Source organism: Pygocentrus nattereri, chromosome 6 (assembly GCF_015220715.1).
Source record: "Pygocentrus nattereri isolate fPygNat1 chromosome 6, fPygNat1.pri, whole genome shotgun sequence".
In the NCBI taxonomy this organism is placed as follows: domain Eukaryota; kingdom Metazoa; phylum Chordata; class Actinopteri; order Characiformes; family Serrasalmidae; genus Pygocentrus; species Pygocentrus nattereri.
Genome location: NC_051216.1, coordinates 41,173,295 through 41,188,263, shown reverse-complemented (window position 1 = coordinate 41,188,263; position 14,969 = coordinate 41,173,295). Strand labels below are relative to the sequence as shown.

The 14,969-nt window shown below is 40.4% G+C and overlaps 1 protein-coding gene across 4 annotated transcripts in view; it reads left to right on the top strand.

Annotated features, from left to right (window-relative positions):
- The window catches only part of acvr2aa (activin A receptor type 2Aa), a 70,678-nt gene that overhangs the window by 24,454 nt on the left and 31,255 nt on the right, over positions 1-14,969 (top strand). For 2 of the 4 annotated variants that reach the window (XM_017684478.2, XM_017684477.2), the window contains exons 2-3: positions 2,188-2,395; positions 7,494-7,603. In XM_017684478.2, coding sequence (XP_017539967.1) covers positions 2,188-2,395; positions 7,494-7,603 — 318 coding nt within the window. Of the gene's footprint in view, positions 1-2,187; positions 2,396-7,493; positions 7,646-14,969 lie in introns of all 4 variants that reach the window. The other 2 variants (XM_017684476.2, XM_017684475.2) reach the window with 1 other exon arrangement.

Below are 14,969 nucleotides of genomic sequence, written 5' to 3'. Positions count from 1 at the left end.
TTAATGTGTTTTTTTTCTCAGCCGGTTCATTCACAAAACCTGTAGCCATTAGAATATTATCTGAATTCAAAAGAAAGTTTCCACTTTGAAGAAAAAATGGATTAGCGACTTTGAAATGAGTGACAACAGAGATATAATATGGGATAATAGGAAGTGTAGGCTAGCCTACACTGTACAGTGTATGTGTGGTAAAGAGGAATGAACCTGAGATGATTTTATCTATTGATTTATTAAGGGTTGCATCATGTTCAGTGCTGTGAAAAATTGCCCCTTCCTAGTTTCTTCTATTTTTGTGTATTTGCCACACTTGAATGTTTCTTATCATCAGACTGCTTTTAACGTGAAACCAGTATAACCCTGTTATGCTGGTAGACACAAAATAAGGTTTTTAAATGATGATTTCATTTATGATTTCATTTTCATTTAAGGAAAAATGCTGTTCAGCCCTGCCTGGCTCTGTGAAAAAGTAATTGGCCCCTTAGCAACTAAATCAACCAGTTAACCAAATTCAATTTAGTATTGGGTTCAATTTCAGTGGCCACACCCAGGAACAATTACTGTCAGACCTGTTGAATCTAAACATCACTTTAATAGAAACTGTCTGGTGATACGAAGCAGATTAGAAGGTCTCAGAAAGCAGCACATGGTGGCACGTTCTAAGGCGATTCAAATACAGTTGCCAAAAAAAAAGTCATTGAAATCTACCTGGAAATCTAGCCAGCTAGCACTGCTGAGCCTATGAGACTCCAGAGAACCACAGTGAAAGCCATTATCTACAGTTGGAGAAATCTCGGAACAGTGGTGAACTTTCCCAGGAGTGGCCAAAACACCAAGATTTTACCAAGATCGCATCGAGAACTCATCCAGGAGGTTGCAAAAGAACCAAGACGAACATCTAAAGAACTGAGGGCGTCACTTGGATCGGTTAAGGTTGTGTACTATTTCACAATAGGAAAGACACTAACCCCCAAAACCTTTGGGATAATATTCTGTGTACTAATGAGTCAAAGGTAGAACTTTTGGAAGACATGGACCCCTTTACATCTGGTGAAAATCTAAAACCACATGGTGGTGGTAGTGTGATGGTCTGGGGCTGCTTTGCTTTTGCAGGATCTGGACGACTTGTCATAAATGACAACAAGTCCAATGAATTCTGCTCTCTATCAGAAAATTCTAAAGGAGACTGACCGCCCATCAGTTCATGACGTAAAACTCAAGCATAATTTGGTTATGCAGCAGGGCAATGAGCCAAAGCACACAAGCAAGTCCACCTCTCAATGGCTCAAAAGAAATAAAATTAAGGTTTTGGAGCGGCCGCAAAGTCCTGATTTGAATCCTTTTGAGATGCTGTGGCAAGACCTTAAACGGGCAGTTCATGTTCGAAAGTGTAGCTCAGGTGTTGCTGAATTAAAAATAATCCTGCAAAGAGCAGTGGGCCAGAATTCCTCCACGGCAGTGTAAAATACTCTTTACAAGTTTGCAAACGTGTAATTGCAGTTGTTACCTAAAAGGGAGGCACAAGCGTTTGTCAGATACAGGAAGGCAGTTATGTTATTACATTGATGATTATAGGTTTTGGATAAATCATTATCTTCAGTAAATGGAATGATCATTTAAAAGCTGCATTTTGTGTTCATTTTGTCTTTAGCGTATGTTAAAATTGATGATCTGAAACATTGAATTGTGACAGATAAAATAGAGGAAATTGAGTGAGGGCCAAATACTTTTTCACTATATCAATATTTGATGATAAATGGGGAAAACATAATTGTTATACATTGTAATCATTGGAGCCCCACAAACTAAACCCTCACATTAGCCAAATCCTGTTCGGATGTCCATATATCCAAATAATTCTGTGGGAAAACCTGCATCATCACTTTCCCCTCCCATAACACCCCATTTGTGGGTATAGTATTGAAACAGAAATTCCATATCAGCGCAGATTTTATACTCAATCTAAAGTAGATTTCTGTGGATCGGGGTTCTTGAGTCTGTAGAGTGTGTTTTGAGTGATTTTCCTGTCGCTTTGGGAATTTGGGGCTCAGGAAATGTTGGGATTTGAGTGTTTGGTATTTCAGGCTAGTTGCATCATCCACGTTCGCCTCCAAATTGTGCTCATCGATCACCACTTGTCACAGCCCACAAAACAAGCTTGTGTCTAATGTTAAAATCTCTGCTTTGCAGGTGCCATTCTGGGCCGATCGGAGACACAAGAGTGTGTGCTCTACAACTACAACCCAAGCTCGGAAAACCAGGGAAACCGCAGCATTGAGCCGTGCGTTGGAGACAAAGATAAGCGTCTGCACTGCTTTGCCACCTGGCGGAACGTGTCCGGGACGGTGGCGGTGGTGAAGCAAGGCTGCTGGTTGGATGATGTCAACTGCTACGACAGGTAATCTTTGTTTTGAACACACTGAACAGCACTTTTCTTGACCCTTTCAAAGGGCTTATAGTTTCTTTTTTGTGTGTTTGATTTTATGTTTGACGTTCACTTATGACATTTTTGAGGGTTTATGTTCCAAAAAAATAATTTTCCATCCTCTCTGAATTCATTAGAATAAAACTCATGTTTTTGTTATTGTGAGTTTAAGACTCATATATGTAAATGAGCTTGGTTCTCGTTGGCTGCCCTGTATGGTGCCTTGTTCAAAAAGCAGTCCAGGCTGAAACACTCCTTATAACTCAAGCATAAATGGGTGGGGCCAACCAGCTATAGGTTGAACACACGGATATATCGCTGTTGTCCGAACAAAACCTTGTATCTCCAAAGTGGTGCCTTTACAGGAGAAGGAAAAAACATCCTTAACTGAGTACGTTTTTCATAAACTGCCAACTCTTTTTTTTTTAAGAAAAGTGAGTAAAATGTGGTTCTCCATGACATGGGGTCTGGAAATGCCTACCATGGATTATAGTGTTGCGTTGAATTTGCTTGATTCAAATGTGTAAATCATGTCCACATGAAAAAGTCTGTTAGGTCAGTGCAGTTTCGTGTATTGAGTTTCTAATGTATTCGCTTTTGATGACAATTGTGTTGATGTAATGGATTTCATGTAGAAAGAAATGATGTGGAACTTACTGCAATAACTTTATTCAGTGTAGCAACTCATTATTCCCTCTCTGCCTTGTGTATTTCAGATAAGTCACTAATATAACATAGCAAACTACACTCACCTGCCACTTTATTAGGTACACCTGTTCAGTTGCTTGTTAACACAAATAGCTAATCAGCCGAAACTCAATGCATTTAGGCATCTAGAGGTGGTCTAGAAAACTTGCTGAAGTGCAGAACGTGGCGTGGATGTTGGTGCCAGACGGGCTGGTCTGAGTATTTCAGAAAGTGCTGATCTACTGGGATTTTCACGCACAACCATCTCTAGGGTTTACAGAGAACGGTCCGAAAAAGAGGAAATATCCAGTGAGCGGTCAGTTGTGTGGACGAAAATGCCTTGTTGATGTGAGAGGTCAGAGGAGAACGGGCAGACTGGTTCCAGATGATAGAAAGGCAACAGGAACTCAAATAACCAACCAAAATCTCTGAGGAACGTTTCCAACAACTTGTTGAAAGTATGACATGAAGATTTAAGGCAGTTCTGAAGGCAAAAGGGGTCCAACCTTTTACTAGCAAGGTGTACCTAATAAAGTGGTCAGTGAGTGTGTATGTTATTTATTTTACACAGCTTTGGACACATTTTTTTTCCACCCTCTTGGAAAAGTCTTCAAAGGGAAAGGACTTTCTGGACACCAAATGTACAGTTGTGAAAATGTTGTTTATGCCAGTTTTTCAGACACAATACAGAAAAATCGTGCTCCTTGTACTGACCTTTGGTAGTTGTTAAACATTGAACCTTTATTCTTGCGCTGGCTGCGGCAGAGACGACGGTAAATCCCCATTCATTAGCCATATGGCCTCTACTAAAGATAGAACACATTCCGTGCTGAATATTGATACAAAGACACTGCAGCCTTGTGTAAACATGTTTTCTGGTTGAAGTTTGAACCCTGTCCCCTCCCGTCATAAACGTAAGTAAAAGTCCACTCAGCCTTATCTGTTCATGAACCCCCATGTGACGGGTAACTGCTGCTAGCTCGTCAAGAGGAGGTGTTTCGATAGCGTGTGAGGCGGCTGATCTCGCGAAAAGTAGCACCTCGCTCTCCTTGCGGCTCTTGTCCTAGCATGCTGCTGAACCTGTTTACTCTGAACCCGTTGGAACTGGATGGGTCGTTTTATTACTATTGCCTTTTTTTCATGAAACATACCAGCTGCCAGCCTTTGGTGAATCTTGGTAGCTTAGTGAGCATAAAGGTATAATAAAAAATATAACATCAGAATGCTTCACAATAAATGTAATATCAATGACAATATTTATTTTTCTCTGAAATTTGCTAACAAGCTGTAATGGTAAAATGTTCCAGTAAAACTTTGATGCCACGTTTAAAAAGGCAATGCAAAAATTTGACTACAGTGATTTTTTTTTTTACCCAAATTGTAGAACAGTCGTATAGCGAAGGACTAGAAGGGAAACCAGGGACCTTGTGAATCCTTAAAAAATGTAAGGCCCTAAAATGTCTTCATTTTTTACTATTAGAGGTTGTAAATCTTGGTGATGCCTAAAGTCTGTGTACAGTACAGTTTTTATGGTTAAAAATTCAAAGTAGGTTTACTAAGTCAGCCCTGTAAAGCCTGATATAATCATTTGAAAGTCAGACCACGTCGTACGTCTTTACAAATAAATGTCACACGTACAGACCAACAAAGAAGATCCTCCTCGATGTTTAGGTTTCGAGTGCTGTAAAATCAACATGATACGGATGAAGATGTGATAAGCACAGCATATAATTCACTCACATCCTCAGAAGACGCCTTCTCTAAGTTTTGAGTGAGTCCCATTTGAATACTTTTTCAATTTGCTTCAATTGTCAGATGCATGAGCTCGGGGATGGGCTCTAAAGCACAACCCATGTTAGACATTTTGACCCCAAAACATAAGTTTAAACTACTTCAGAACAGTCCACCAGCCAATAGTAAGAAACTTAATAATTATGAAGGGCAAAAAGACAAGACTGCAAGAAAGAGAGAGAGTGGTTAGTGGAACTAAATAGGGAAATTGAGAAGAAGGGTTCCCAGGTACAGCTGCAAGTACTGTGTATGTGTGGCAGATTTTCAGTCGGTCTAAATAATAATGCACAAAGACATTAATGCAAGTGGAAATGTGCCTATTTTTCATTTCTGAGGTTGTATGTCGGTATTGAAAAGCATTACATTTGATTGTAAAATTTGTACGAAAACCTTGAAAAACAAAAATTGGAAAGTAAAATGAATAAAATGTTTTGATGTCCAATGATATTATGCAGTTTATTCAGTAACTATACACTGGTTGTTGTTCACAGACGCTCTGTAATTGGTTTTAGTCTGTCTTCATCCATGTGGTTGTTTAGCGTTCTACATGCCTGTGATATATAAAGCATGTCATGACATAATTTATCACAATAATGATACCATATCATTATATTGCCCAGCCCCAGCTCAGTAGCGCGTGCTCATCACAGGCCTTGAAGAAATGAGCAGCCTCACCTCTTTCTCTTCATCTTTTCCAAACAAAAAGCCTCTGGAATGTTATCCACTTCCTTTCTCGTTTGCAGCAGAGTGTGTGTGTGTGTGTGTGTGTGTGTGTGTGTGTGTGTTTAACTGGTGCAGGGTTTTTTTGTGCTGTTAATCTTTGTTTATCAACTCTAAGCTAACCGGAGCATGCGGCACTGATGTGGTCTGACAGCTTAAAAGAGTTTATTTTGCAAATATACTTTTCTTTTCCTGGTTTATTTGTTCGTACGTTGGCTTTGTGACATAAGAAAACTAAAAGGAGGTTAGGGAGTGGGGCTCCAGTCCTGACTGGACTTTGGCACAAACAGTGTAATGATTGCTAAAAGCCTGCTCAAAAAAAAGCTCCCATAACATAGTATGCTTTTATCCTGTCCATGAAAAGGTAGTTTTTTTAGGACGTTTTCGACGTTTGTTTGCAGTAATTTAGCCATTAGAGATTAAACAAGTTTATATTCTGTTGAGAATTTTATCACGTAAATATTTGTGACAGTATTTTCACAGTGATGTCTTAGAAATAAAGCTAAAAGCTACACAGTTTATCCCCTTGTTGTGATGTCAGCTCTCATCGGCTCTAAAGCCTTTTTTTGAGTCATCCTAGGCAAAATCTACTGTTTATACCAATGAAGACATGTTGATCATAAAGCTGATTGTTAAAGCTAAATATCCCAAATTGTTTAATGCAGAAGTGTTTTATGTTATTGAAACCCTTGCAGGTGTTTTCCTTGCTGATTTAAAAATTAACAGTGTAATAAACACTTAATCATCTAAGCACTGGTTCAGTCCCTGGTGATGCCAGGTGAGTATAACTGGCCTCAGCATTCTCCTCCAAGCGTGTTGAGGTATGTCTTGGAGGAAGCACGCGCAGGTTTTCACCCTCCTGGCTTGGTAGCATTGTGTGATGGGGAGACTTAGCCAAAGGGTCAAACTCAAAAATTGAGAAAAATTGGGTAAACCAAACATTATTTACAAAATATCAAATAAGGCTACATTTACACAGCAGGGGAAAGTGGCCCAAATCTTATTTTCTCGCCAAATATGATTTTTTTTGTTTGGCTGTTCACATTATCTTTTAAATGTGATCTGCATGAGACATTAGTCTGAACAGCTTCTAAACTGACCTGCATGCACAGAATACAGTGCTTCACGTTGCTTCGCTTGGCTCATCCAGTCGCTCGTGGAGGGTTCAGTTGTGTCTTTGATGGGATCTCAGGAGCAGTTATGAAGTTCCAATGGTTGACAGCTGGACTCACCACTCAGAACGTGTTCGAGGTCACCGTAAAAAGTGCACATTATTCAGCCAAGGCCTTTTCTTTGGTTCGCGTCCTCGAATTCTTCAAACCTGTCTTTTGACGCTCCAGCCTCGGACTCCAGCGCCTGTATTCGGCTATTTCATTCAAAATCTCTTCAAACAGGAGGGGTTGCAAAAAGTGCCTTCTATTTTTTTGGTACAAAAATCAGCCTAAATGTTTATGAGTCTCAGCAGCACGAAATTATGATGAATGTGGAGTTGCATTGACGTAAATGTCGCATGAATTCCGATCTGGCTGGCCAGACTGAGTCACATCGCCGCAGGTAGGATACGTATCGGATTTCCGTACCACATATGAAAGCGTCTCGAATCGGAATTGAAAATGTCAGATTCAGTGGTTTTTGCTGTTCACACTGACACACAGACACACATCTGAGTCACATAATATCAGAAAAATATCAGATTTAGGCCACTTTTACCTCCTGTGTGAACAAAGCCTAAGTGAAGGCGTCCCCTTAATTCTGCAGGGCAGTGTAGGTGTAGTGCCCTTCAGAAACCCTGAAGTTAACAGACAAAAAAGCAAAACGGCAGGTTTTCACATCATCTAATAACAGTGAAACTTTTTTGTGTTCTGTTTCTCAGCACGGAATGTGTGGAGAAGAAGGAGGACCCCGAGGTGTTCTTCTGCTGCTGCGAAGGCAACATGTGCAACGAAAAGTTCTACCACAACCCAGATGCGCAGGCTGTTCAGAGTAAGGCTCCTATCACCGACAGAAGCAGCGGTGTCTTTAAGGGTACTGGAAGTTCTTCACTTCTGATAAACCTGCTTAGCTCCTGCTCGGTTGTTGTCTTCATCGAACCTTTCACCAGCGTCAGAAATTAGAGTGCTTTTTTATCGAGGGGTGTTGATTTTCAGGGGCTTTTTCCCGATCCTCCTGTCAGTAAGCCTGTTCTTCTCTGAGCTATGTTGCAATAACTTTTTAAAAATATATATGGCATGGACTAATCCATCAGCCACAGGTGACTCCACTGTATACAGAGGCATTAAAGCTGTTTTCCGTGTTCCATATCTGGGTAGCAGATATGACGGAACAGAATGTATAAAACAGAGAGAGCAGTTTTTTGCTCTCATCTTTGGAATTTTTCAGCAGTTTTTGGCTTTAAGATACGTTTTTGTCCTGACCCCTCATTAATTTCTGACTCTGCCCTGCATGCTAGACCATACATCCTTACCCCCATTAATTTCCGACGCTGCTATGCATGCTAGACCTTACATCCTTTCCCCCCCTCCATCTATCACTGAGCGCCATTGATGGCTCTTAATCCAGTGGTTTTTGGTGCACTTTGAAGGTAACATGACTGATCCTGCTAGCCTGAGCCTGCTTGCTGGCTCAACATCGACTCTATTATGAGGATGACAGTCAACAAATGTACAGGATAAAATGGAACATCACAACAGCCAAGCAAGAAAGTACCATAACACTTTGTCAGCTAAGCAGATACTGTTATTCTAAATGTGTCTCTATTATGCTGAGCTGCAGACCAGCACGCACGCACCATTCATCCGTTCTGAACTGCAGAAAAGTAAGAAGATAAACAGCAGCAGCTAAACCGTCAACGCACAATTAACTGATAACACTATCTTTGTTCCATATTGTTCCATATTGAATCAACGGAATTGACCGCATCTTTCAGTCGTCACAGCAGTCACTCAAGATACCGCTGTGTTTGCTGCTTGGCTTTAAGTGCGTCAGTTTTCTTTCCTCTGTCTATTCAGTAGTGCAGACTGAATCCTGGGGAGCGCCTCAGAATGTTTTCTTGTATGCAGGTGGCGTATCATGGTGAATCGCGGTGCTATTTAGCTAGCTTTGTCAAACAGAGTGAAATGGCCAGACAGTTTTAAAAAGCAGAGGTTTTGTGAGGTTTTCCCGGTAGTCATGTTAGTGAAAATAGTGCTTTGGCTGAAATTAGCACTATAAATCATTCCATTTCTTTTTGCCTAAATAAGACTTTTAACTGCAGGATTGTCAGCTGGTGCCATTCCAGTAACAACAGAACCACATTTTTCATAGAACTAGCCTGATCTTTGAGGGAAATGTTAATATGGTGTTGTATGTTAGTCTGTATCCTGCCTTCCGCCCAATGACCGCTGGGATGGGCTCCAGCACCCCCCCGCGACCCTGAGGGAGACGCGGCTTAGAAAATGGATGGATGGATGGATGTTAGTCTGTCTTTATTGATAAATGGCTATCATAGAGTTAAAATAATACATCACAATTAATCTTAATATTTGGTTTAGATTGCAATTAATCACATTTGTCTTACTTGCTCAAACTTCACCCTACAGAAAGATTCCACTTTAAAGGCAGTGCATTCGTTACAGCTATATGAGTGGACAGAATGAAGTTCATCAGGATGTATTTATTATTTATTTCAGTTTCCAGGTTTCTTTAGGTTCCAACTCCTCCACGATTGCTGTCCTCTCGCTTTCCTTTTGCTGTGTTACTTGTTGATTTATGAGAAACTAGTTTTCCGCTTTCCTGATTTTGTTAGTTTGCTGCTGTTTGATGTGTCTCCTGTGGGCACTGTCCAGCACAGTCTGCTAAAAGTGTCCTCCAGCACTAATGTTACTGTTATTACCGGAATTGCCAGCATCACTGCTGTGTTTTGCGTGTAAATGACGCTTCAGTCTCCTTGTACTTTCACGATAAACAGATTCAGTGCTTGGCGGTAGCTGGTAATAGCTTTGTTTTTATCAACCGTCAACAGAATTCACCATCTAAAAGCTGGATTTGAATGAGAGGAGTTACGGCAGGTGAGCAGTTGTGCTTGTTGTACCCTGTACTAGGCTGGAACTACAGATCATTTGAAAATGGTTTATTAAAGAAATTAGTGGCATTAATAATTTTGTTAATGCATCCATAAAGTATTGACTTTTGACAACACTTAATTATTTCTTTTTCTGTTTCTGCTTTAGGATATTCCAGCTTGTAGCAAGTACTGTTATCCATAAGCCTAGCCTTGAGTTCTTGGTGATATCACCTGGATTTGTATAGCTGCTGCTGTGTAATTAGCCCTTCTTCTTGAGAAGTGTCTTATCTTTTTTTAAGCAAATCACAGCCAAAGTGTGTGTTCTTAAAATCTAAAAAGATAAGGCAGCCATTCTAACAGGATTCATGTCGTGTGCTAAATGGTCGAATGAATACATCAGTTGAATCTGGTGTACTTCTGAAAGGGCAGCTTCAAATTCAGGGGCTTGCCTGAGGGACAGCGCCATTGCCCAGTCATATAGACAGGATTTCCTGCTGATCGACAAGCAAAGGAAGGCGTCACAGTGATAAACGGAGATTCTAAAATGACTGTAAAAGATGTGCATCATTGAGAATGAAGTTTTAAATCCAGAATTGTTCAGACGAGACAACTTATCAAGATGACAAAATATAAGATAAGTACATAAGTACAAGTTCCAGCATATTATTTATCATTTTATTCACATCTCAGTCACAGAATTCTTGAGTGAGTTTTTTGATGAATGAGTGAATTGGAATGAATGAAAGAAAAAACTTTTGGCAAATAGTTTGTAATATTTAAATCCACATTGTACAAGTTATTATACAATAATATAAACTGTTAATATGGTGAATTTGAATGGTAATTTGAGTGGTAGTGTATGGGCTTCTCAGCATCTCAGATAGAAAGAGACCATTTCAGTGTTTTCTATTTTACTTTCGACTTTAAATTCTAAGCTAAATCATCTTGGCTACAAACAGGTCCCACCAGTAATGCACCAGCTTTGTCACTTGCTTGGGGTTTTAGATTTAATTTTGTTCACCTTTACCTGCTGTTGTGTCATGTGGCTGCATTCTTGAAAGAACAGGGATGTTTGCACATTTCTTGCCTCATAAACTGATGTAAATTCTTCACATTCTCTTTCTGCATCAGAATAAACTTTCCCCTCATCAGGTGCTGGGCCCGATCTGATAAAGCAGTGTTGCTTGCTGTGCCCCTTTGTTTGATTGGTTAGCGTGCATGCAAATGTACAAAGCTTCTCTTGTAATGATTTGAATTCTTTAAAACTTTGGTTTGAAATGGGCCTGTGAGCACCAGAGAGGTCCTGCCTCAGTGTTGCCCTGCCACTGTTTTGGGAGCCGTGTTCGTGCCTACAGCAGCGTGACGTTAGGCTCGGGAGATGTCTTTCAGATTAGCAGAGCTGATCTAGCACTTTATCTCTACTGAGCTAACAGGCGACACTGTCAAACATCCTCTTATGCAAATGAGCGATGGAGGGAGGTGCGTGAGTGGACGTTGGTGGCAATCTCTGAAACCACTGCCGAGATGGGTAGTCAAGAGGGTCAGGAGAGATCCCGGTGGGCTGGGGCTGCTTGCTGTGGGCTAACAAAATAAGTAAATCCACACATACAAGCGCAAGAAAACACTTGCAAACTGAAACCGTCACAACCAATTCTGTGTCTTTTCAGTAATTCGGTGGATAGATTACGGAGTCATCTACTCAAGTGGTAGAGCTCTGGTTTGTCATTTGTATTTAGCTGATAAATCAAATCAGCCATACGAATCTGGTTGTTTTTACAGAGTGAACTGCTTTTTGCTTTGCTGAGTGATGTGAAATTTCCATATGTGAATCTTATGAATGGCAAGAACAAAAGTGGCAGCAAGAAGGCAAGAATTAAAAAGGCCCAGTGCAGTGCTCCAGAGTATCGAATATATCCAAGCAAAGAGGACAGTGCAAAATTCTGACAAGAACTGGCATTTGTTTGTAGCACACAAATAGCTGCTGGCTTGATTATCTCACTTTATACAACAGTTAGTTCCAGCCATGCAAGCTGACTGGTTGAGAAGCGTTCTAACCGTGAAGCGTTCTAAGCAAAACGAGTTTGACAGCTATAGGAGACGCTTGAGCCATTTGAACATTTTACTTCTTACTTTGCCCCAAACAGAAAACGGACACTTTTAAGATCACATTTGACCGACAGCTGATTTGGTCAGATTCTGAAGACGAGACTCCATTAAATTTCCAAACTGTCCTCACCACTGAGCAGCTTTTCAGTCCGCAGTTGTGACAGAAGAACAGCTAAACAACCTGGAATCAGCCAGAAATGAACCCAATACCATTTGCCAAACAAAATGAGCTGTAAGATGCTTTATAGACTGGCTGGAACAAAAAAACATCAATTCTGATCCAGCAAAAATTGACAAAATTGAGCTAAACTTGATGTGACAGCATTGATATTGGCTCAGACACTGAAGATCAGACTGCACGTTTAGCGAATGGTATTGGGTTCATTTCTGGCTGATTCCAGGTTGTTTAGGTTCTTCTGTCACAGCTGCCGACTGAGAAGCCGCTCAGTGGTGATGCCAGTTTGGGAGTAAGGAGCTGGAGAATGAACTACCGGCTGTGCCGTGAGTGAGTTTGTTACTCTGACGTAGAAACAAGCTACTATAATTTGGCAGAAGGAACTGCTGACATTTAAGCACATTAAATGACATGTTCACAGCCCACAGTTTATTCATTTCTTACTTTATATATTTAACTGTGGTATAAAAGCAACAGAACACTCAAGCTCGTCTTCTGCTCGTGCCTGCGATAACACACTCCTTCTCGTGTAATACGTCTATTAATTGCCATACAAATGATTGTAATGCACAATTTTGTTGTCTTTGGGAAGACAATTTAGTTGTAGTAGACTGAATACCTGTCTTACTCCCTAGCTGTCGATTCTCCCTACGGAAGACAAAACCAGCTTGAGCTCAAAAAAACAAATATCAAACAAATGCTGGCCTCTAAATATGTTATAGCACCTGTCAAAGTTTGAACTTTTGTTGTTTTTTTATTTACGATGAATTTGCCGCCGACCAAGTGTTGAAAAACCACCCAATTTAATTCAGTTTGTTCAGCACAGACATATGGCTGGGGAAGCTGACAGCTATGGAAAACAGTTGCAGTCAGTTTAAATAATTGACATCAGGAGCTTGTGTAGTTATTGTGACAGACATAAACAGTAGTTAGTTAACCTAATTTGTACGCACTGGTCGACTACCTAATACTTTTCTACATTTTGCTAAATTAGCCATTAGCTACTATTATGTTATCTATTAGCATCATGAAACGCCTAGTCTAGAAAACCAGTGCCACTCCAGCCCTGTCTGCATTCCTCAGTTTGCTTTCACCTCTCCACATGGTCAGTCGTTAGATTGAGATTTTATGTTATTCACATTAAGAAACTGGAGCGGGAGCTTAAATAAATGGCATTTACAGTAGCAGATAGGAGCGTTGGCATTGATATTGAAGCACTAATGATAAATTTGCAGGTTGGCACAGCAGCTTGATTTTAACATGTGTTTTGCTTTATCTTTTTAAGTAGTCAGTTTTAAGTTGGCAGTTTGTGTGGTGCTGTTGAATGTTTTTAAATTCTCCTACTGTTGTGTCTTACAGTAAGAAACGAGGCTGGTGGAGCCAATTTATGCAACCATTTATATGCATTTTTGTCACTTGGTTTTTTCATGATGAAGTCTTTTTACAGTTTTTTGAAGTCATACTTTGTTATTGTTTTATCGTATAGTATTTCGAAGTCATTGAATAGTTTGTTTTTCTCACTTGAGGCCATGGGTATTAGTTGATAAATTGTCATTTAAATTCAACTCGATTACTCGATTATTCATTATAATTGATTGTGAAAGCCCTAATTGTATTAGTAATTTGTCAGCTTTCAGAGCAAAAGTAAGCGCTAGCAGGTTTTAAGGTTTACTAACAGTCTAGCATCCTTGCTGTAAGAATCCTTTCCTGCTGCAGTCCTATGCAGAAGTTTGAGCATCCCAGTGTAACATGCCAGAAGGATTCAAATGCTCGCAGTTAAAAGGAGAGAAAGAGGATTTACTGTTAGAATCATGATCCAGGTTCGTGGTCAATAAACAGGCATGGGTCAAATCCAAAAAAGACTAACATAACAGAAGGCGAACAGTCCAGAAAGGGTCAGGCAAAAGGCAGAGTCAATAAACATGCAAAAAACGATCGTACGCAGGAATAATAACAAACACAAGAGAAGATCTAGAAAGATGCAATGCTCCGCAACTAGAGTGTGTAAATTACATGTTTTGTAAACTTTAAAACTGTATTTCCGTGTACGGTGTTCAGTACAGCGATCAGGCATTATGACCACCTCCTTGTTTCTGCACTCATTGTCCATCTTATCAGCTCCACTTACTGTATAGGTGCACTTTGTAGTTCTACAGTTACAGACTGTAGTCCATCTGTTTCTCTGATACTTTGTTACCCATTTTACTCTGTTCTTCAGTGGTCAGGACCCCCATGGACCCTCACAGAGCAGGTGCTATTTGCGTGGTGGATCATTCTCAGCACTGCAGTGACTGTTGTGCTGATACGAGTGGATCAGACACAGCAGTGATGCTGGAGTTTTTAAACACTGTGTCCACTCACTGTCCACTCTATGAGACACTCCTACCTTGTCAGTCCACTTTGTAGATGTAAAGTCAGAGACGACAGCTCATCTGCTGCTGCACAGTTTGTGTTGGTCAACCTCTAGTCCTTCATCAATGGTCACAGGACGCTGTTGGCTGGATATTTTTGGTTGGTGGACTTTTCTCAGTCCAGCAGTGACACTGAGGCGTTTAAAAACTCCAGAAGAACTGCTGTGTCTGATCCACTCAGACCAGTACCTGCTCTGTGAGGGGGTCTAAGAGGGTCCTGACCACTGAAGAACAGGGTAACAAAGTATCAGTGAAACAGATGGACTACAGTCTGTAACTGTACAACTACAAAGTGCAGCTATACAGTAAGTGGAGCTGATAAAATGGACAGTGAGCCTAGAAACAAGGAGGTGCTCATAATGTTATGCCTGATCGGTGTTTGCGATGTCCATTTCTTTGCACAGCCCACATTTTCTGTTTTATTTGTTTTCAGTTATATTTAGCAAAAAATCACTAACTGCACCAAAATCAGAAGTGTGTTCTCTGTAGAGGAGCTTATTTACACTTAGAACATCATGAAAAACGTCATTTATAGGTACTCATACTGAGACTTTTAGTTGTGATGATCAGGGTCTGCCAAATCTGGAAAACACTACACAGAACAGTTTTCAGGCA